General features: G+C 44.4%; 1 protein-coding gene across 1 annotated transcript in view; it reads right to left on the bottom strand.

Annotated features, from left to right (window-relative positions):
- LOC311233502 (sodium channel protein type 4 subunit alpha B-like) overlaps positions 1-17,618 on the bottom strand; it is a gene marked incomplete at its 3' end in the record, with an annotated part of 179,305 nt that extends 161,687 nt beyond the window's left edge. Inside the window, exons 1-6 of the mRNA XM_084320469.1 lie at positions 17,535-17,618; positions 13,600-13,728; positions 12,232-12,311; positions 11,844-12,074; positions 1,570-1,633; positions 173-314 (exon numbers count right to left, since the gene is read on the bottom strand). Coding sequence (XP_084176595.1) covers positions 173-314; positions 1,570-1,633; positions 11,844-12,074; positions 12,232-12,311; positions 13,600-13,728; positions 17,535-17,614 — 726 coding nt within the window. The 5' untranslated portion in view covers positions 17,615-17,618. The remainder of the gene's footprint in view (positions 1-172; positions 315-1,569; positions 1,634-11,843; positions 12,075-12,231; positions 12,312-13,599; positions 13,729-17,534) is intronic.
- Positions 17,619-25,008: the final 7,390 nt, after the last annotated feature.

Here is a 25,008-nt window from a genome sequence, read left to right as displayed (position 1 = left end):
TTGGCATTTCTGCCATCGGTGTGTGTGAATGTGCGAGGTTAGGTTAGCTTTAGTTAGCTGAGGTTAGCTTTAGTTAGGCCCCTAGGTTATAGCATTAGTTAGGTTCAGTTAGCTGAGGTTAGCTTTAGCTTGGTCAGGGTCAGGTAATTGGTTATTTATTTATTTCACCAACCATTTGGAAGAGGTTCTCCCAGTAGTCCAGCGTCATCAGTCGGAACAGAGCCAGGAAGGCCCAGCCAAATGTATCGTAGTTGGTGTAGCCGTAGTTTGGATTACTTCCTGCTTTCAAACAAGTATAACCTTCTGGACACCGCCTAGAGAAACACATTGTTGTTGTTGTTGTTGTTGTTGTTGTTGTTGTTGTTGTTGTTGTTGTTGTTGTTGTTGTTGTTGTTGTTGTCATTGTAGCTGGTGTAGCCTATGATAAGAGTCTTCCCTGCTTTTCCTATGTCCAGCTTATGACACAGTTATGGCACAGTGATTAGTTATTGATACCATGATTGGTAGTGTGGAGGAAATATAGAGCTCTTCTCTCATCCTACCTCAGCTCCTCAAAGAGCATGTCTTCATCCCCTCCCCTCCCCTCCCCTCCCCCCGTTTGACCCATCTCATGGGGTTTCCCCCTCCCCCTCCTGATTATAAAGGGATCCTCCCCACGTTATTCTGGTCTTCTCGTCCCGGGTCTTATAGCTGATCACCTGGGCGAGAGCCACTCAGCCATATCTCTAACTATCTTGTAACATTTGATCTTCTCTGGTTAATAAAGCCATTTATTAACTGGACCCACTTGACTGAGTAAGTTATTCCTAACAATTATATCCACTACAGTAGAGATGACCAATATTTGCCATTTATAACATTATTGGCCATTCCCATATGATGCAAGCTACTTGAGCATTGTATATTTCCCTAGAACTACTTTATGAAGAGACTTTATTAACTACTTTATAATTTTTTTGATCCACTTTTTCTCCTCCTGTTTTTCTGTGTTTTTCTCCCATCCCAATTATTTTGTCGTTATGCCAATTCCCCCTCCCCTTCCTGGTCGTTGCTCGCATGTGCCCCCCACTGGTCGGTCTAGGGAGCCCTGAAGTCTATCAGATGCTGACATAGGAGACAGCCAGCAGCATCTTTTCACCTGCCAGCGCGGACTCTCATTGGTGAGGTGTAACGTGTGGGAGGTCACACCACCCTCACCATCTCCCTCCCTCGCTGTGCAGGCGCCCTGACCGACCTGTAGGAGTCACTGTTTACAACGACCAGAATACCACCCCACAGGCTTCCCTCCCGCTGACTCTGCCAATTGAGCCAGTATGACGGCCGGCCAAGCCGGAGGCAACGCTGACAGCCGGATTCGATACTAGTGTCTCTCGCGTTGGTGATGAGCGCTTAGTCCGCTGCGCCACCCAGCCGCCAGTTAACTACTTTATGAAAAGCGATATTGCTTCAGAAATATTTGTGGTTCAGGCAGACTCAAAGCAATCACTGTAGTAAAAGTAATAATAATACCATTACAGTGGTCTTATCCTTTAAATACACTCAAATCAAACCAAATGAACTCAACCTCACCCTGAGTCTGAACCGTTCCCACACAGCAGGGCATCCAGCTGGCCATGCAAATAGTAGTGGTTCACTAAGTGAGAGAGAGAGAGAGAGAGAGAGAGAGAGAGAGAGAGAGAGACTGTTATTATACCACTACTAGTACCACGACTAGTACTACTAACCCTAATACTGTTAGTGATAATATTACTACTACTAACACTAATAATGTTAGTAATGTAATAAACACGGAATGTCCAGTCAGGTATCTTTGTGGAGGTAATACTTTATATAACGTTGTCGAGCATATACACAAGCGAGCCACATCCAGTCAGTACGTAAGTCGGTCTAGTGTCGTAAAACCCCCGTGTTACCATGGTGACGTACGGCAGGTTACCGTAATGACTCTAATACTCTGACATCTCCCCCTTTTAATTTTACTTCCTTTGTTAACGTAAACAAATACACTTTCTGTATTAACAAGGCTATATATAGCAAACAATAGGAACATCCTGTAAAGTGGAAACAGTGCTATTCTTCTATAACATCAATAAACAATATTCAACATTCAGAGTAGCAAATGATTATTAAATCGCAACAGTTTACATTCTGGAACTCTTTTGACATTTGTTATGTGGTTATGTGGTTTACATTCTGGAACTCTTTTTGACATTTGTTATGTGGTTAACATTACCACCTGGAACTCTTTTCCCTCATTCCCCCCCCCCCTGAAAGGCCCTGAGTGTGACATCATGTCAACTCACAAGTCCAGTCTGACAACTGGCCTAAGGATCCGTCCAGACCTGGACTGTGACAGTCCTTCAGTACCAGCAGGCACGTCGCCACTGGTGTTACCTGGCTCTTGACCGGTGTCCTTGGGAACTGGTGAGACTGGTGCTGTGCTCCCAACTGGCCCTGGGGAGGGTACCCCCTGGAGGTGGCGCCGGGTGCGCCGGAATGACGCACCCTGCTGCGTCTCAATGATGTAAGAGCGTGGCGTGACACTCTCGCTGGTCACTACTGCAGGGGCTGTCCAGGATTTCTGGTGGTCCAGCTTGGTGAGGACATTACCACCAGGCTGTAGTGGAGGTAGGGGTCTCGCCCCGTGACGTCGGTTGTAGTAGAAGGCTTGCTTCTTCTTTTCAGCCTCGTCCTTCTGCTTGATCTGTCGCTTGTCTGGCCATGAGGGCTGCAAGTTCCTCTCGAGTGTAGGCAGTGTCGTTCTCATTTTCCGACCCATCAGAAGCTCCGCTGGGCTGGCCCCTGTGGTGCTACACGGTGTCGACCTGTAGCACATGAGTGCGATGAGAGGGTCCTTCTGTTTCAGGATTCGCTTTGCGGTCTGCACCGCCCTCTCCGCGTGACCATTGCCTTGTGGGTTGTGTGGGCTTGAGGTGATATGTTTGAAGTCAAGCTCACAGGCTAGGTCTTGAAACTCAGCGCTCGAGAACTGTGGCCCGTTGTCGCTCACAACCACGTCCGGGACGCCATAACGGGCGCACGTTGTTTTCAGCTTCAGCGCGACTTGAGAACTGGTCGTCGTCGTCATGTGCAGTATCTCTATATATCTAGAGTAGTAGTCTGAGATTATCAAGTAGCTCTGTTTGTTATGCTCACATAAATCTAGAGCTATACGCTCCCATGGTCTGTCAGGGAGCGGAGTCGAGATCAACGGCTCCCTCTGTTGCGCTCTTCTCAGCTCACAGCAGGACTGACACGACGAGACCTTGTGTTTCAGCTGCGAGGAGATGCCCGGCCACCAGACAGAGGCGTTTGCCCTCTCCCGACACTTTGAGAGCCCTTGATGTCCGTCATGGATTATCTCGAGGATTTCTGTCCTCAGTGTCTCTGGTATCAATATGCGACTTCCTCTGATGACCATTCCGTCATACTCTGAAAGTTCACTTTTCGCCGGGAAGTACTCTCTTATGACGCTTGGTACTGTATTCACGTGTTCAGGCCATCCTGACCTGATGTACCTGATCACTGTCTGCAGCTTTTCATCAGCTGCTGTAGCTTTTCGGATGCTGTCTGTAGCTGAGGGGTACAATTCCCTGACTGTATTGTTAGATATGATATTTAATACCACTACCTCATGTACTTTAACTTCTGGCCACCCAGTACAAGATATAAGTATGATGAACACTTTCCCACCTGATGAAACGAACCAACACAAATGGACCAAATCGAATATTTAATACAGCAAAGGGTGTATACAACATTCACTTAATTACATTTATGATTTGAAATGTTAAGTATGCACTTTTATGGCAAATGAGTATTCGTAGGTAAATCAACATTGAATGTCCAATCTCTGGTTGCGCAGGGAGTAAGTATACAACCTGGAATATTTAGGAAACGATAGCGATAGTACTTAAATGATTATAGCTGGATACACTAAAGGGGGGGGGGGGGGTCCCGCTGGTTGTAAGACAGTAGGAGGGGGGGGGGTTAGAGAAGTCGCTGGCGGTATCCCATCTGGCCGACGGTGTCTTGGGAGAATCCAAAGTCTTAGACCCAGTGCCCACAGAACCTCGGGCCGTAGACGAACACAGCTGGACCCTCTGTGGAACGGTATCTGCCGGTCCACAACGGAGAGACGTGGTGCGACCTCACATGTAGAGCGCCGCCTCACCTGTAGTCCTCTCCGGGGGGTAATTCCAACACTCGACAGTGTTGGCCTTTATCCATGGAATAATCAAAGCACATAAAGCATAATCCAAGAGCCGTGGAAGGCTCGCCGTCGTCGGGTAGAGTAATCCAATATACAGGTCCAGTCGCTCTTGACCAGGAGCTCCTCGGATGCAATCACCACTAGGGGTCTGACCAGCCTGGATAAGCGTCCAGATAATGTCAGGAACGATGGGGGTACTGATAACTGTAGAGCTCGAACCGAACGATGCACCATACATAAATAGACTATTATTAGCTTAATAGAATACGTCCAACTCGACGGTATGGTGCCAAACTATGACCATTCAACTATTAATCTACACGATATCTCAATGCCTATTCTGGGCCAAGTAGGCCTTACTACACCGCACGTGCTTCGTGGGGAGGCTTTTGCGTCTGTCACTCTGTTGGAGGGTAAAGAACTGGACTAAAAGAAAGTTCTACTTTACGAGCGTCATATATATATGCGCTATGAACAAATAGTACCACACGTATTTCGCCCGGCATATTACTGCGCGGAACCGGGGGTTGCCTCGACATGTTAGGCGGCACGATTGAACTTGAACCTAGGGGTATGGCAACCTGGCGCCAGGTTCTCGTCCAATGGTAGAATGAAACTATTATGGGCTGTTTAGTAGAAACGGGGATATTCAATGCATATTGTACAAGGAATATACAGGGGATATCAAACGATATACAAATACAATTAAATATATATATATAAATAAATATACATATTCGGTTTAATCTGATCCTTCACAACACTGTCCATCCTCTGTGGAGTAGCTGGCACGTTGTTGATGACAGCTGCGATGTAGCACTCCACATCGGAGTGTGTGTCTTTCTGGTTCTCTGTGTGTCTCAGGGGGCTCCTTGACAGTGTGTCTGCCACTACAAGGGTCTTCCCAGGCGCATACTCTGCCACTGGCTTGAAGCGCATGAGCCGCATGAGAAGTCTCTGGCACCTTAGTGGGACGTTGTCCAAATCCTTGCTGTTCATTAGTGGGACCAGGGGCTTGTGGTCAGTCACTAGCTTGAAACTCTCAAGGCCGTAGAGGTATTTCTCGAACCTCTCACAGGCCCAGACACTCGCCAAACACTCTTTTTCAATTTGCGCGTACCTAGTTTCCGCGTCAGTCAGCCTCCTGGAGCAGTACACGACTGGCTTCCAGTCTTCTCCATGGAGCTGCAGCAGCACCGCACCGACCCCGTAGCTGCTTGCGTCAGCCGAGACTGCAGTGGGTCTGTTGACGTCGTAGAAGGTTAACACCGGCAATGTCATCAGGAGCTCTTTCAACTTCTCAAAAGCTGTTTGTTGTGCTGGGCCCCAGGTCCAGACTGTTTTGGACCGGAGCAACTCGTACAGTGGCTGGCCCACTGTGGACAGGTTTGGCACGTATTTCCCCAGATAGTTCACCATGCCGAGGACTCGTTTGAGCTCGTGCACGTTCTCGGGCGCGGCGAGCTCCCGGATGGCCAGCACTTTTGCTGGATCTGGCCGCACGCCCGAGGCATCGACCACCTGCCCCAGGAAATGGATCTGCTTCTGCCTGAGCACGCACTTGTCCTTGTTGAGCTTGAGCCCAGCAGCTCCTCCCTGACCTTGGGCATGAGTGGTATTGGGACTCTGCGTGCTGTGTGCACCGCGTATGGAATGGCGTCATCCTTGAGCCTAATCCTTACCGGCTCTGTCTTTAGTGTGCCATGGTCTCCAAAGGCACCGTGGACCTCCTCGATCCGTTTCACGAGGCCCATCTCTGCTGCTGTGGACCGGCTGAGTAAGTTGTTGACAGACTTCCCTCTGATGACAAACACTGGGAATGAGTATGATTTGTCCTTGTATGCAGTGTTGACTTGAAATTGTCCTTGACAATCTAATTTACCCCCTGGGCTGCTCAGTGCTCAGGCTCAGGGACTCTGTCGGCCACCCGCCCCCTCCGGACGGGTGTCCCCCAGGGCTCGGTCCTAGGACCCCTTCTCTTCTCCCTCTACACTAAATCACTGGGTAACATTATCACGTCTCATGGCTTCTCATATCATTGTTATGCCGATGATACTCAACTCTTCCTCTCCTTCCCTCCCTCAGATATCCACGTCTCAGAGCGGATCTCGGCCTGTCTGTCCGACATCTCCGCCTGGATGACGACCAACCACCTCAAACTGAACCTAAGCAAAACAGAATTGCTCCACATGCCGGCCAAATCCTCCCCCCTGACCGACCTCTCCATCACAGTCGAGAATGCAGCTGTGACCACGTCGCCGACCGCCAAGAACCTTGGTGTTGTCCTCGACGACCAGTTGAACTTCTCTGCTCACATCGCAGCGACAACCAGAACCTGCAGATTCCTCCTGAGCAACGTCAGAAGGATACGCCCCTTCCTGACAAAAGAAGCCACCCAACTCCTCGTCCAATCAACAGTCATCTCCCGCCTCGACTACTGCAACGCACTGCTAGCTGGCCTCCCGGCCACTGCCACCAAGCCTCTTCAACTCATTCAAAACGCAGCGGCCCGCCTGATCTCAAACCTACCGAAGTCGGCCCATGTCACCCCACTTCTTAGGGACCTGCACTGGCTCCCCATTGCTGCACGTATCCGCTTCAAGGCCCTCGACCTAGCATACCGTGCGGCAAAGGGAACCGCTCCCGCCTACCTCCGGTCAATGGTCTCTAACTACACACCCTCAAGACCCCTACGCTCTGCATCTTCTGGCCGCCTCAGATCTACTCCTATCCAAGCTCCCGGAGGGTCATCAAAGAGAAGCCGCCTATTCTCAGTCCTTGCCCCACAATGGTGGAATGAACTACCCATCCCAGTTAGGACAGCCGAATCCCGTCCAATCTTTCGCCGTCGACTAAAGACGCACTTCTTCAACCATTATCTGAAATGATAAAAAAAAAATAAAAAAATCTAACCCCGACTAACCTTACTGTCATGCACTTGTCCTAATAAACTAACCTACACTGTAACACGCAACACTTTGATGAACATTGTTACTCAGCTGATAGAGTTATACCCTTCTTGCTGTCTTGTCGCACAGAACTTGTAAGTCGCTTTGGATAAAAGCGTCAGCTAAATGACTAAATGTAAATGTAAATGTGATACGCTGGTCTGGCTTAGTTCCCTCTCTGGGATAAGCACATTAAAAGTCTCCTCACACATAACACTAGCATCTGCCCCAGTATCAATCTTGAACTGCACTGGTGTTGCACCAATGAGGAGCTGCACTGTCCACTGCTCATTACCAGTGTTTGCATTCACTGATCCCAAGAAGTATTCACTCTGTTCATCTTTCTCTGTTACTTCACTCACCGCTTTGGATTTGCACTGACTATGCCAGTGCCCAGTCCTGTTGCATTTATTGCAAGTTGAATTTCGTGCGGGGCACCACTCTGGATCCTTGTGCGCCATTTTCCCACAACGGCCGCACTTCCCTCCGTGTTCCGCGCTTTTTCCTCCTCCCTTGGCATAGCTCCTCCCTTGCCATCTGGGGTTTTCTCTCCGCGCTCCCCGTACCTCTTGTATGGCCGCGGCGGCTCCCGTAGTCTCCCCCTGTGCACTGACTTGCATGTTAACCGTCTCTGACTGGCGTACAGTTTGCGCTAAGGTGAGGTCTGACATCATTTGCAATTTACGAGACTGTTCTTTATCCTGAATCCCCACTACGATCCGGTCTCGGATGTTTTCATCCCTACACCGACCGAAATCACAGTGTTCTGATAGGTCGTAGAGAGCTCTGATAAATGTCTCTGCCAGCTCTCCCGCCCGCTGCACTCTCTGATGAAACACGGCACGCTCATGAATCATGTTCCGTCTAGGGAAGAAATAGCCATCAAACTTCCCCAACACTATCCTGTAGTCGTTCTCGTCTGCATCATCATCAAACGTGAACGATTTGAAAATATTTTCAGCTTCACTCCCCATTGCGTATATCAACGCAGAAACCTGTACATCACCAGGCTTCTTGGTGAGCTCCGTAGCTGTTCGATATCTTTCAAAACGCCTCCTCCAGTCTGTCCACTCCGTTGGTTTATCAAAAGAAAAACTTTCTGGTGGGTTAAACTTCGCCATGATTCACTCTCTTAGTAGACGAAAATACCCCGCTTCTGACACCATGTAATAAACACGGAATGTCCAGTCAGGTATCTTTGTGGAGGTAATACTTTATATAACGTTGTCGAGCATATACACAAGCGAGCCACATCCAGTCAGTACGTAAGTCGGTCTAGTGTCGTAAAACCCCTGTGTTACCATGGTGACGTACGGCAGGTTACCGTAATGACTCTAATACTCTGACAAGTAATACTACTACTACTGACCCTAATACTGTTAGTGATACTACTACTGTGGTACCATTGACTGGAATTTCATAATCAATATGTCTGTATAGAAGACATATATGCAAAAGCTTTGTGTGCCTTTTGGAGCAAAATGGGTCTCAGTTTCAGTGGCTAAAAATAAGGAACCATGGTGCTGAGCTGTTTGTGTCAAACATTCTGTGAGAAAACCTTTAGGCAACCCCCCCTGCTATGTTAAACTGCATCAGATAACAGCAGGAACAGTCACTCAACCCCCAATAGCCAACTGCTCAAACACCAGAACAAAGGGACTAAAAAGTCACACCCAACTGTTTAGCAAATTTCAGCAGAGACAGTTGAGCAGATACTGGCTCTGATAAGTAGAAGACAGGAATAAAGATCATTAATCAATAGGACATGTTTCAAAGTGAAATGAAAAAAAGCATGATAGTTGATTGGCTTTGATTGGATTGACAACTCTACAAAGAAAACATGTAGATAAATAATTGGAATCAAGAATCCTGGTATATTTATCACAGTTAAATTACAAAGGTTTAGTCTGGTAAAATATACTTATCAAGTTATCCTTAATCACTGTTTGGTATCAAAATATAAGCAAAAGAGTAAAACTGTGATAATACTGGAAGAGTGTAATTCATATACACTGGAGATACTTTGTAAATGTTTATTGGGATATGCCTCTGTGCAGCATGAGAAAACCAGCCCAAAGGAGGGGGCCACGGCCCCCCCTCTGTTGCTGCAGGAGCCCACACGACAGGAAACAGGGGCTGACAGCCCCTCGGAAGACAGCCAATTGGAGCAAAACGCCATATATAGAAGAAAACTGATTGGCTATGAACCAAGTCAACTTATGACATCATTTTGAGTATATAAACCAGAACGCATTGTTAGAAGGTAGGCCAGACCCCCTGGGGTCTCCACTACTGATCCACTGTTCCGCGAGAGAAATGTGCCTGGCAAACTACATGTGAGTAAATCATGGGAAACCACTGTTGTTTAGGGTAAATGTAAAGATCCCAATCTTTGACCAGGTTTAACCATGTGTATTTGCTCAGTATATTCTCGCTTCATTGACATAACATGACTGCTATTTGTGTACAGACTTGTTTGGTGTGTAAATCTCAACAATCCTTTTGTACAGCATGTTTTAATATGAAATAATCCCTGTATGTAAACAACCCTGTATTCACTTTGAGCCCCGCGGCAATAAACCATTTGAGTTGAACTATAGTTCCGTTGTCCTGACTACACCGTTATTCTCTACTGGCTATTTTTGGGAGTCAGATGAGGACCATCTTACATTCTGTCCTTCTTCCCTCTAGTTAGCAACCTCAATGCACTGTGATTAACCTTAGGTATTGACTTAAATATACCACACTACTGACCCTAATACTGTTAGTGATGCTACTACTAACCCTAATACTGTTAGTGATAATATTACTACTACTAACACTAATAATGTTAGTAATACTACTACCACTACTAACTCTAATACTGTTAGTGATACTACTACTACTACTAACACTAATACTGTTAGTGATACTACTACTAACCATAATACTGTTAGTGATACTACTACTACTAACCCTAATACTGTTAGTGATGCTATTACTACTACTAACCCTAATACTGTTGGTGATAATATTACTACTACTAACACTAATACTGTTAGTGATACTACTACTAACCCTAATACTGTTAGTGATTTTGTCATTCTGATTTAAGAACTTTCTAAATAAAAGTTAATTTACCTGACTGCTTGTATTGATTGATGAAAAAGTAGCCATGTGCAGTAATATAGATTATAAAATTGAGGATGTAATATATTATTGAGCTGCATCGAGATGGATCATAGAATCGAATCTGACATGGCTGACATCATACCTCAATGACCGCTCCTACCAAGTGTCATGGAGAGGGACCCTGTCGGCCACCCGCCCCCTGCGGACGGGTGTCCCCCAGGGCTCGGTCCTAGGACCCCTTCTCTTCTCCCTCTACACTAAATCACTGGGTAACATTATCACGTCTCATGGCTTCTCGTATCATTGTTACTGTATGCCGATGATACTCAACTCTTCCTCTCCTTCCCTCCCTCAGGTATCCACATCTCTGAGCGGATCTCGGCCTGTCTGTCCGACATCTCCGCCTGGATGACGACCAACCACCTCAAACTGAACCTAAGCAAAACAGAATTGCTCCACCTGCCGGCCAAATCCTCCCCCCTGACCGACCTTTCCATCACAGTGGAGAATGCAGCTGTGACCGCCAAGAACCTTGGTGTTGTCCTCGACGACCAGTTGAACTTCTCTGCTCACATCGCAGCGACAACCAGAACCTGCAGATTCCTCCTGAGCAACGTCAGAAGGATCCGCCCCTTCCTGACAAAAGAAGCCACCCAACTCCTCGTCCAATCAACAGTCATCTCCCGCCTCGAGTACTGCAACGCACTGCTCGCTGGCCTCCCGGCCACTGCCACCAAGCCTCTTCAACTCATTCAGAATGCAGCGGCCCGCCTGATCTCAAACCTACCGAAGTCGGCCCATGTCACCCCACTTCTTAGGGACCTGCACTGGCTCCCCATTGCTGCACGAATCCGCTTCAAGGCCCTCGACCTGGCATACCGTGCGGCAAAGGGAACCGCTCCTGCCTACCTCCGGTCAATGGTCTCTAACTACACACCCTCAAGACCCCTACACTCTGCATCTTCTGGCCGCCTCAGACCTACTCCTATCCAAGCTCCGGGAGGGTCATCAAAGAGAAGTCGCCTATTCTCAGTCCTTGCCCCACAATGGTGAAATGAACTACCCACCCCAGTTAGGACAGCCGAAACCCATCCAATCTTTCGCCGTCGACTAAAGACGCACTTCTTCAACCATTATCTGAAAGAAAAACTTAACCGTAACTAACCTTACTGTCATGCACTTGTCCTAATAAACTAACCTACACTGTAGCACGCAACACTTTGATGAACATCGTTACTCATCTGATAAAGTTGTACCCTTCCGGATGACTTGTCCTACAGAACTTGTAAGTCGCTTTGGATAAAAGCGTCAGCTAAATGACTAAATGTAAATGTAAAATGTGAATCGAATCGTGGACAGCTGAATCTTAATCTAATCGAATCGTGAGGCCAGTGAAGATTCACAGCTCTACTACTAACCATAATACTGTTAGTGATACTACTACTAACCATAATACTGTTAGTGATAATATTACTACTGCTAACACTAATACTGTTAGTGATACTACTACTAACCCTAATACTGTTAGTGATATTACTAGTGATCCTGCTACTAAGTCATTCTGATCCTACCAGGGTTGTTAATGTACTGAAGATAGCTGGAGTTTCCGTGTCCTTCCTCAGTGTGTTCGCTCACAAAGCCTACTATGGCCGGGGGCCAGAGGACACATTTCTGTCGCAGGTTTCCCATGAAGAGCTGTAGACCAATCAGAGTGAAGACGCTGAGACAGAAAACTGTGACAATCATCGCATCGCCCAGCTTCTTCACAGACTGGATCAGAGACCCTACCGCTGTCTTCAGACCTGAGAGAGAGAGAGAAAGAGAGAGAGAGATAATATTGTCATGAAATTACACACGCACATTTGCAAAAATATACACTCAAACACATGCACGCACACACACACCGACACACACACACAAAATGCGCACACACAAACATACACACACGCACATACAGACCTACACCTGGACAGAGAGGGATGATCTTCAGGACTCTGAACGCTGAACTCCCCCCAAGCATCACAAACTCATCTACAAACCTATAATCACAAGAACATTAGATTAGCTGATTACCAGAGTCTAGGTGAGGCTTTGTGTGTTTACATTTTCCCTCAACATTGTGTAAATTAATTTAAATTAAATACTTGTTTTATCCAAATTGTGTTACGCCTGTATAGGAACTATGGCTGGCACAGACAGACACACAGATAATATGAATATAACATCTTGTACTCCATGATGATGACCATGAAGTCCATATACTGTATAGATTATAATATTAAACATATATATATATGTATAATATATTATAATCTAGATATAATTATAATAATAAATATAGCTGCAATTAGCAGGGGCATAGGGGGCATTGGAGCTCAACCATTTTGGTGTTGTATGAAACATTATGGTGTTTTGTCATTGAGCATTATGACATTGGATAGTATGGCATAGTTATAACATTTGGCAGCATGGTATTGAAGAGTCACTCTAATCAGTTTTGCACACATTAATTTAGATTGACAGTTATTGAGAGTAAATTAAGTAAGGGATAATGTATAGCTACGAGGTCATTGTCGCAAAATAATTGACCGACACAGAGTTTAAAATACAAAGGCGCAGCGCCGAGGTGTTTTAAACGTCAGTGAAGGTCAATTATTTTGCGACAATGATCGAGTATAGCTATACATTATCCCGCTTATTACATGGCTAACTTACTAACAATATACCTAATTCATTTTACATCGACAAGACGAGATCAAATGCAGACGCAGTTCTGTTCTGGCTCCGCTGTCATCGTCACACACACTCCGCTGTCAGTGCAGCCAGCAGCTGTGTCTGATTGGCTGCACTGATGCAGTGTGTCAGTGGCCTTGATTGCGAACAGCTGCGCACAGTGGTCATTATTGTTCGGCAGAGGTCCGTTATCGAGTAATATCGGACCTCTGACGAGCGCTATTGACCAATCACAAGCAAGCATTTCGGCGAATGTGAAAACACCATGTAATAATTAATGTTAATTACAGCACCATGAAATGATGAGCAGTACTTATAAGACAAGGTATAGCTATTTTTCATAGACCATGCTGATGACCATGACGTAGATCAGCATGGTCTATGAAAAATAGCTATACCTTGTTTTATACTATATATATATAGTATTATAATAATCTAGGGTTAGCGTTATTTATAATAATATATGATAATAAAATAATAATCTACTACTACTAATAATTATCATGTATGCCATGCTGATGACCAAGACGTACATATATATATATATATAGTGTTATAATCTACATATAATGATATATAATAATATTATCATACGCCAAGCTGAGGACTATGACGTCCAGCCAGTTCCAGGGGTCTTGGAGGAAGGTGAATTTTCTGATGCAGAATCCTCTTGAAATAATCTTGACAATGGCTTCAAATGTATAAATGCCTATAAAGACATACCTAGAGAGAGAGAGAGATAGACAGAGAGATACCCGAATCATAACCCAAATATAACCCAACCCTGACCTTAAAGCCATATTTTCAGAGAATTCACCTAGAAAATACATACCTAAGTAAATGGAAAATTGCTCCACTTCTACAAGGTCCAGTTGCATGTTCCTGGTATCTAGGGACATCTATGGATCCCAGGGAATGTATTCCCAGTGTCAGAAATATTGTGTCTGTTACTAGGCTTGAGTAAATTGTAATGAACCAAAGGAGAATATGAATTATGATTTTTCTTTGCATCTTTGACAGTGAATAACACCATGCTAAAAATGACCAGACATAAGAAGCTTGTTCAGTACCTTCTTGAGATCACGTGCACATAAAATCTAAGGAAATGAATAAAGGGAAGATGATTAAACAGAAGGTTTTGTAGATACAGTACTGAATTCTGCCATCCGGACCCATGCAATTTGAAATATTATTATAGAATATGAGGCCTTTAAATGAACTTATTATAGCCAACTTGCACACTATGGATCTACTCATTCCATTGGCAGAGTTCAATTTGTATTTAGTATCACCAGGCGTGCATGAAGAACAGAGAATTAAATCTACTGTATGTACAGTAGGTTTTTTATTCTTGCGATAGCTCCGCCATCCGCATCCGGATGGTTGCTAAATGTTCACAATAGGGGAGACAAATTAACTGCGCTCCAATATATACCAATAACGTTCAGTTTTGTGGTATATAATCCAGAGTAATAAGAGAAATAAAAAAAAATCATACACAAGTAATTTGCTTGAAGGCAGCTAGAAGCCATTGGGTAGTGTAGTTCTTGGAAATTCCAACGCTCATTGGATGTCCTCTTCTCAAAATTACTACAATCGTCATCATTCAACGACAGCCGCTAATTCAAAATGGCGGATATCCGCGATAAATACATACACATTTCAAAAACAAAAATCGGTAGCACTTTATAATAACACCCTGTTATAATACATTTATAAGGTATTTGTAGATAATGAACTAATCATGAACAAACCATTTATATACATTCATAAATGATTATTAAATCATTTATAAATTTGTATACCATTTACAAAGTATATAACATATTAGTGGATAATGAACTAATCATGAACAAACCATTTATATACATTCATAAATTATTATTAAATCATTTATAACTATATTTGTATAACATTTACAGATTAGTTCTACATTATTTATAACTCATTATCAACATTGTTTGTACTTGATTTGTTCATCATTAAATAATGTTGTTTAATGTGTAGTAACACATTTGTAGATGCTTTGAAAAATGGATATGAAAAAACAACTATAGTGTATCTCCATTTATTTTTCATGTTCAACAAATGATTTGTTAAGACATTCATAAAACATCTATAAATCATTTGCAGATGCTATCGTGGGGGCCAATCTAAAGTGAAGCCTATTCATCATTAACAAGTGTCTAATACAGTTAATTATTTGTTTACTTTTTCATCACATGTTACAAATGTTGTAGGCAGCTTTCGGATATAGACTAGGCAGAATTTCAGAAAATGTGCTTGTATAAAGTGCTGAAGGCATTTCGTGTTTATTTTTGGTACACAACATTTCTAGGGGTATTAAGGGATGCTGAATCCAAATCTGCTGTATACCAAGCTCAAAAATGTCAAATAAGGCCTCAAAATTGAGAAATCCAACATGAACAAATCAAGTACAAACAATGTTGATAATGAGTTATAAATAATGTAGAACTAATCTGTAAATGGTATACAAATATAGTTATAAATGATTTAATAATCATTTATGAATGTATATAAATGGTCTGTTCATGATTAGTTCATTATCTACAAATACCTTATAAATGTATTATAACAGGGTGTTATTATAAAGTGCTACCGATTTTTGTTTTTGAAATGTGTATGTATTTATCGCGGAGATCCGCCATTTTGAATTAGCGGCTGTCATTTTAACCTATTGGTAAACAAACGTATTGCTGAAAATATACACTATGACTGCTCTTTTGACAGGGTTAGGGTCTTTACTCTTGGCTACATTTGAAAAAGAAACGCAACATTAATTCATACAGTCTGTAGAGATGGATTTATTGCGTGATGACATTTGCGGTCCGCCCCCGGACCACCCGGGATAAAGAGGTTAAAATCATTGGTAAACAAACGTAGTGCTGAAAATATACACTTTGACTTCTGTTTCGACAGGGTTAGTGTCACTATCCTGGCTGGGATAGTGGGAACAATATGGACAGTGGTCTCCTGCTGCCCTCTGGCGGGTACCGTCAGATGGTGCAGTTCATTATATCCTTGTGGTTAAATGTAATTAACATTATGTCATTATTCATGTTATCCTGGGCTCTTCCTTCCCTTGTTTGATTTTGTCCTCCTGTCTGGTTGTTGTATGTGATTATGCCTTTTGTGTCCAAGACCAAGTTGAGTTTCCTAGTGTGTTCTTAGTTTTGCATTTCTATATTATTGTCTGGGCTCACCAGCTGTTTGTAATTTAATCAAGGGTTGTATTTAAGTGTGGTCTACCCTCACTTCATGGTGGCATCATTGTTTCCGGTACCCCTGTTTCCTGTCGTGTCACTGTCAACGTCGTCCTTGCCCTGTTGTTGTTTTCAGTCTAAGGCCATGTTTAGACGGAAATGCTCGCGGGTGAATCCGGAAAAATATTTTTCCGGATGTGCCTTTTGTTCATATGGCAATGGCGTTTTTGTGGGGAGAATCCGCAAAAAAGTTAAACCACCTTCCTGGGTGGAAATCCTAGAAATGATACACCTTCGCGCTATCATCTGAACAGTCAAACCGCATAAAACTATGACGAAAGGGTTCTCAAGGCTCTCGTCGTGTACTGCTTACGTCACAGGCATGCGCCAGTAGCCTAGAAGCGTAAACAAAGTGAACAAGCATGTCTGATTCTATCCACGGAGATCACCTGAAGGCTACATTGGCAGTACTTTTAAATACACAAGAATAAGTGCAGCGGCTATCACAACTGTCTGTGTGTGACTCTGCTTTGGTCCAATCACATTCCCCCACCCACAGTCTGCAAATCAGAGACAGAGTAGGGCGGGTCTTCACAGCACGCTTGGTTGTCTCAAGGACCTGAGGCAGTGTAGCGGGGCTCCGTCGTCTAGAGTCGACTACACTTTTACAGCCTCGTCTGCACGAAGAATTCCCTCCCAAAACACTAGTCTAAATGCAAAATTAAAAGTGAGACCGCAAGACGACTTCTGCGGTTTCTGTTGAGACTCTTTCCATCTAAACATGGCCTAAGTAAGTGTTTGTTAGTGTTCCGTTTTGTTGCCCTTTTTTTTGAGTTCTCAGTTTGTTTTCGTTGTTCTTTTGTAACATGCTTTTGTTGGATATCTCGCCCGTCTTTATGTTTGTTTAATTATCAGTTTCTTTACTTTTGTGTTTTGGTCTTATGACCTATTATCACTCTTGTGGTTCTTATAATAAAAAGAACAGTGTTTGAGAAGAGCAAACTACTGTCTCCGTTTCCTCCTTCCACTGTCCTGCTTTTGGGTTCTATCACCACCATGCCAATTCCTAACAGGTTAGGGTCTTTACTCTTGGCTACATTTGAAAAAGAAATGCAACATTAATTAATATGTTCTGTATTCATCTATTTATGCCGTGATATCAATCTCGTACCGGTACCGGACCGCTCAGGCTTAAGGGGTTAATATAACACCTGGATAACTTAACCCTAACTGTAATATGACATATCTAAATAAGCCAACTCTGACCTCATAACAAATGGATGGATGGTGTGTGTATTAACTCACTCAACAGTATTGCTCCAAGTTGGAGTGCTGCTTATTGTCATGAAGACGCAGTTGACCAGAACAGTCAAAATGATGAACATACTGAAAAATGTTCTAATGTTAAGAAAGATAGATAGATAGAGGGACGGACGGATTATGATCTGATTAAAACAGTATATACAAATAGCAGATGTGCAATTAAAATAGGAAATAAAATAATGAATTACTTTAAACAGTGCCGTGGGGTGAGACAGGGCTGCAGCATGAGCCCAACCCTCTTTATCATATAAATACATCAGCAGAACAACTGGATAAATCCACAGCCCCTGGTACACTATGACTCTACAGAACATAGAGGTCAAATGTCTGATGTTTGCTGATGACTTGGTTCTCCTGTCTCCCTCAAGAGAGGGTTTACAGAAGAACCTGGACATCCTCCATGTTCAGTCAAACATGGACACTGACTGTAAATATGGAGAATACCAAAATATTGACCTTTCAAATGTGATTCAATTATCAGGAGAATACACTCACATTAGGAAACACAGAAAGACTCAGGTTTTAAACTGTGAGTCAATATTTGTATTGTTATTATCTGCATTGCTTTTACCCTTTGTTAAATCTAGAGGGTGTATGTATGATTGTAACTAACTGTAACTGTCCTCTACTACTCCCATGACTGCATATATATCTGTGTCCACTGGAGGGCACTATAGGCGGAGCTTCTACTGTCTATGCCAGGTTGGGAGTATATAAGTCTTGGTTCCCTCCTACTTTTTCTTCTTCCCACACATGCCTCTCCCGGAGAGGAGAACACATGAGCTGTTGTGGTATGAGTCAATGTGAATGAATAAAACGCTGCCAGCAGAGCAAGGCCAAAGATGGAAACCATGCCTCTTGTACATATTATTGTCGCCCCATAGCCATTTCTGTTAACAGGTTATGGGCCCAGATCTCGCAGGGGCGAAATAATAAGGGTAGCTAGCTTAGCTGACGTGTAGGCCAGAGTAGCACCGGGAGTACCGCGTGGCTAGCGTACTAGGCCAACAAAGCTTAAGCTACACCTACCACCAACCACCAAGAAAGAGGATGGCGACCAAGGGAAGAAGCAAATGGCCCTCATTTAATGGGAAAGCGGAGGGATATGAGCTGTGGGAAGAGCGCATGCTATGTTGCATGCACGGCGCGGGACTCAAGGCGGTGATCTTGGCGGCCCCCGCGGGACCACTGACGGCGGAGGAACAAGCCCAAGACGACAAGCTTAATGCGGACGCATACTGTGAGTTGGCACCGCTGCTCGACGATACAAGCTTGGCGCTAATATTCCGCGACACGAAGGACAAAGGCAGAGAAAGCCTGGGAGTGTTGAGGGAGCATTACATCGGACGGGGAAGGCCCCGAGTAGTGTCCCTCTACGTGACGTTAGCGGCCCTGAAGAAGGGGCACACAGAGACGATGACAGAATACATCATCCGAGCTGAGCAGATCATGGCGGCGCTCAAGAGTGCAGGAGAGGCACCCGGCGAGGGGTTAATGATGGCAATGGTGATGAGAGGACTACCGGAGTTGTACAGGCCGTTCATGCTACTGGTTACCCATGGTTCAACGGACATGACATTGGGGCAGTTCAAAGCCAAGCTTCGGAACTTTGAGGCCTCAGAGGATATCCACCCAGACGCCGCGGAAGCGGGGGGGATAGCACTGAAAGCCCGAGCGACACCGAGGGAGAAGGCCAGGACCACGACGGAGCTGACGTGTTGGAGATGCGGAGAGAATGGGCATCGGAGGGATAACTGCAACAAGACGGTCTGGTGCAACTTCTGCAGATCATCGGGGCACACAGACAAAGAGTGCCGAAAGAAACGAGACCAGAGCGCCCGATACGCACATGGGCAAGATGTCGGCCAGAGACGAGGCGGCGCCTATGGACAAGATGGCAGCGACGGACGAGGTCGCGGCCACGAACAAGATGGCGGCGATGGACGAGATCGCGGCTATGGTCAAGATGGTGGCTGTGGACGAAATGACGACTACAGACAAGATGGCGGCAACGGTGATCGTGAAGCGAGTCGAGATGGCGCCCGGAGAGCGGCAGGACGAGAGGACTTCGTTTTCGGGGCGCGGACTACGGGCATCGCCCGGCCAACGCAGCACCAGCAGTTCCCGAGGAGGGGACTGATCGTGGACACAGGTGCGTTGTCCCACATCATCAACGACAGGAATAGTTTCAAGAACTTTGATAAATCCTTTGAGCCGGAGGGACACAGCATGGAGCTGGCGGATGGGAAACACACCTACGGGTTGGCGCAGGGGAGAGGAGACGCACAGGTATGCCTTATAGACATTAAGGGGTGCCGGTGTACAGTGACGTTAAAGGGCGCTCTATATATACCCTCGTTCCCACAATAACTATTCTCAGTAAAAATCCGCTACTGCTAACGGTGCCGAAGTGTTCTTCAGTGAAGGTAAAGATGTTCTTGTAGAAAAAGATGGTACACGGTTTAACATTGACGTATATGGAAGAATGTATTACCTACAAACGGAGTGTGATAATAATGATAAATGTAATGTGACTGTTAGTCATGACATCCAGACGTGGCATGAAATTATGGGTCATTGTAATCACAAGGATTTACTAAAGCTACAAGCAGTGACAGACGGTATGCACATTAAGGGTGAAAAACATAGACCTGACAAAGAATGTGAAGTTTGCATAAGGGGGAAGTTTACTCAAACAAGGAACAGGGACCCCACAGAGAAGGTAAAGAGACCACTGGAGCTAGTTAACACCGACATAGCCGGTCCAGTAAGGAACAAGTCCATAGGTGGCTTTAACTATGTACAGTCCTTTACAGATGTGGGTACAGGCGTAGTGTTCGTCTATTTCCTTAAAGCAAAGAGTGATGCACTCCAAGCCACGGAGAAGTTCCTTGCCGATGTCGCCCCCTATGGGGACGTAAAATGTTTGAGGTCAGACAACGGGACCGAGTTTACGAACAGAGAGTTCCAATCACTGTTGAGAAAAAACAGGATCAGACACGAGACATCATGTCCCTACTCACCACATCAGAACGGGGTAGCCGAGAGGGAATGGCGCACTCTTTTTTAAATGGCCAGGTGTAAGCTAGACCAGTGGTTCTCAAACTGTGGTACGCGTATCACTAGTGGTACTTGGTGGTACTGCTGGTGGTACTTGAAAACATTTCCAAAAAAGCTAAAAAAAAAAAAATTATTTTTTTTTGCAGTCAGGCCACTGAACTTAGAAGCAGGCCAGGCCAGTGTTTCTGGTTGCGGCAGCGCGATAGTTAGATAATCTAAGTGGGGAACAACCAGGAGATCACTGTGACAGAGAGTAATGCAGTCTAAACAGTCATAAATCTTTAATTCAACTTCAGCCCTGATCATAACCATTTATTTTTAGATTTCTTGTAATGTCAGATAAAAAATGAAATACTCCCACTTTTCTGAAAAGAGTTGGTGTTAAATCTGACATTACAAAAAATCCATCAAAATATGTGTTGCTGCTAATCATTGACACATGCCTAGCCTGTAATAATCCCCCCCAGAAAAATGTACTTTGCATTTGATATATTGTAAATATTTTACTTTTTGTGTGTTTTTTTTAACAATAATTTGTGATGCCATCACACAAACTGGCATTTAAAGGGTAAACATTCAAAAATGTATTGAATATGTGTTTTATTTTCTTTTTTACAATAATTTGTGATGCCATCACAAACACTGGCATTTAAAGGGTAAAAATTCAAAAAGTCCTGCACCAGAATGCAGGAAATTAAGTTTTTGTAACAAAATAATTGTGTGTGTGTGTGTGTGTGTGTGTGTGTGTGTGTGTGTGTGTGTGTGTGTGTGTGTGTGTGTGTGTGTGTGTGTGTGTGTGTGTGTGTGTGTGTGTGTGTGTGTGTGTGTGTGTGAGAGAGTGTGAGAGAGAATGACGGACAATTGCTTGCTGTGTGAGAGAGAGAGAGAGAGAGAGAGAGAGAGAGAGATAGATAGAGAGAGAATTAAGTACATTTGCTGAAATACAGTTGTTCTTAATTTTCTCACTTGCTATGTGAGAATGTTAGTTATTATGTTCTCAATGCCCCTTGCATTGTATGAGTTGTGTGGAAGCGTTTGCTAGTTCTAGTGCTATCCCTTTGTACATTGTGGCTGTGTCTGACAAAAGTTAACAATAAATAATGGTATTAGGAATACATTTGCCTCCTGCGTGAACTGTGCATAGCTGAATAGACTGTATTTTAACGCCGGTCATATGGTGGTACTTGGAGAGCCAGCTACGTTCTCAGGTGGTACTTGGTGTAAAAAGTTTGAGAACCACTGAGCTAGACGATAGTAACATACTGAAGAGCCTGTGGCATTATGCGGTACAAGAAGCCGCCTACACCAGAAACAGGTGTTTTAATAAACATACGGGCACCACCCCATATACAGCAATGACAGGGAAAAGATGTAATCTAGCCAGAATGCACAAATTCGAATCAGTGTGCTATGCTTACCAGCAGGACAGAGGCAAGCTTGAGTCCAGATGTGAAAAAGGACTATTTGTAGGACACGACAGAGGGAGCCCCGCACTCCTAGTCTACTATCCCGGTAAAGGGAAGGTGCAAAAGCACAGACTAGTGAAATTTGTCACCAAGACAACGTGCGAAATCGAGACACAGACAGAGAAGCCATGGCTGGACTCCGGGGTAAGGTATGGAGGGACAGAGACACCACAGCCTAGTGTACTGAGCACAGGCGTGCAGGCAGACCTCCAGACACCCCCAGAGGGCGATGATGAGGAGCACCCGAGGGTGACGTCAAGTGCCCCATGCAGTGGGAGAAACCCCCAAGATATCTAAAAGATTATGCCCGGAGAGGTAGTGACGAGGATGACAGTACACTCGCCAGTATTGATTACTGCTACCGAGCGGTGTGTGGCGTGCCTCAGTCCTTTAAGGAAGCCATAGTGTCCCCAGAGTCGAGTAAGTGGGAGAGAGCGATGGACGAGGAGATGAGGTCCTTAGAGGACAACCACACCTTTACCCTCACCAAATTGCCAGAGGGCAGACAGACAGTGGGAGGGAAGTGGGTGTACTCAATCAAGGAAGGGATCGAAGGCCACGAAAAGTACAAAGCGAGATTTGTAGCTAAGGGTTTCAGTCAGAGGGAGGGGATAGACTATGGTGAAACATTCTCCCCCACAGCCAACCTGACCAGTGTAAGGGTAGTGGTTCAGCAGCTGAGGTCAATCTGATTTTACATTAGATGGATGTGAAGACAGCCTATCTGCACGCACCCATAGATAGGGAGATATATATGGAACAACCTGAAGGTTACGAAAAGAAAGGGGGAAAGCTAGTGTGCAAGCTAGAAAAATCCATTTACGGCCTGAAACAGTCTGGGCGAAATTGGAACGAGATGCTTCACACATGCCTCATCGAGGATCACTTCCTACAGAATCCAGTAGACCCCTGTGTTTACTCAAGGGAGTCAAAAGAGTCAGGAAAAGTGATGATCGTCATTTGGGTGGATGATTTGATCATTGCAGCAGACAACTCTAGGAACCTAGATCAGGAGAAAGGTATGCTCTCCACCAGATTCAAAATGAAAGACATTGACAGGTTAAAGCATTTCCTAGGCATGGACTTTGAGCAGTCGGAAAATTGTGTAACAGTATCCCAGAAGAGATATGTGGAAAAGATCCTGAAACGTTTTGACATGCAGGAATGTAGAACAAGGGAAACACCATGTGATCAGAAACTTGATTATCATGAGGATGCTCAGAAACTGACAGATGTAAAAATGTACAGGGAAGCCGTGGGTAGCCTCATCTGCTTAACAACATGTACCCGCCCTGACCTATGTTTTGTAGTGAGTAAGTTGTCACAGCACTTTGCTGATCCCACAGAGGAACACTGGATCACGGTAATACATATTTTTCGTTATCTCAAAGCAGCGGAGGCTTAGGGCTTAAAGCCTACAGTGATGCAGACTGGGCTGCTGACATCACAGATAGAAGGAGTACTACTGGATACTGTGTTAGTTTAAACACAAACAGCTCACTGGTTTCATGGAAAACAAAGAAGCAGCCCACAGTGGCACTGTCAACTTGTGAAGCCGAATACATGGCCCTGGCCATGACGATACAGGAGTGTATTTATCTAGAACAACTGCTCGGAGGGATGGATAAGAAAACTGTTGTTTATGAGGACAACCAGGGTACTATTGCCATTGCGAGAAACCCTGTGTGTCGACAGAGGTGTAAGCATATGGACATAAAGTACCATTTCATCAGATCTGTCATCAGAGAAGAAAGGATGACACTAGTTTATTGTCCAACAGATGACACGGTAGCAGACGCTATGACGAAGCCTGCTTCAAAATTGAAACTGAGGAGATTTGCAGAGGTCATGTTTGGTGTGTAAATATTGACTGCCATACTCTTTTTGATGTTCTAAGACTGTTATTTTCTTTGTGAATTGTTTTGAAGAGTTCATACAGTGTACTAAGCAACCATAAGTGGGAGTGTTGAATCTAGAGGGTGTATGTATGGTTGTAACTAACTGTAACTGTCCTCTACTACTACTCCCATGACTGCATATATATCTGTGTCCACTGGAGGGCACTATAGGCAGGGTCTACGCCAGGTTGAGAGTATATACGTCTTGGTTCCCTCCTACTTTTTCTTCTTCCCACACATGCCTCTCCCGGAGAGGAGAACACATGAGCTGTTGTGGTATGAGTCAATGTGAATGAATAAAACGCTGCCAGCAGAGCAAGGCCAAAGATGGAAACCATGCCTCTTGTACATATTATTGTCGCCCCATAGCCATTTCTGTTAACACCCTTTTTTGTATGTTCTGCACTGCTGTGAAGCACTTTGGACTGCAATTATTGTATGAAAGGTGCTATACAAATAAAGTGTATTAAAATATTATTATCAATTCCACTGTACATGAATGAACTGAAAGAGAAGGCAAGAAGGGCTTTGTATGCCATCAAAAGAAAGATTCTAATTGACATTCCAGTTAGGACCTGGCTCAAAATGATAAATTCTATATATATTCAATAATATTATATGGTAGTGAAGTGTGGGGTCAATTAACTAATTGACTAATTACCCAATACTTCCCAAATGGGAGAAACGTCCATTAGAAGTCCTGCATGCAGAACTATACAAAAACATACTAAGAGTCCATAAACACACAGCTAATAATGCATGCAGGGCAGAACTAACCCTCTAATTACAGTATTAAAATTCCAAAGCAAATGTTTCATCTGTCCTGCCAATGAAGGTTATTTAAATGTTATTAGAATTTTTATAGAAAGACAGACAGACAGACAGACAGACAGACAGACAGACAGACAGACAGACAGACAGACATACAGACAGACAGACAGACAGACAGACAGACAGACAGACAGACAGACAGACAGACAGACAGACAGACAGACAGACAGACAGACAGACAGACAGACAATCAGAAAGGAT

The sequence above is a fragment of the Notolepis coatsorum genome (genome assembly GCF_963971535.1).
Source record: "Notolepis coatsorum genome assembly, chromosome: 8".
Lineage (NCBI taxonomy): Eukaryota > Metazoa > Chordata > Actinopteri > Aulopiformes > Paralepididae > Notolepis > Notolepis coatsorum.
The sequence above is the reverse complement of the archived record's forward strand: the minus strand, read 5'-3'. Positions and strand labels throughout refer to the sequence as shown.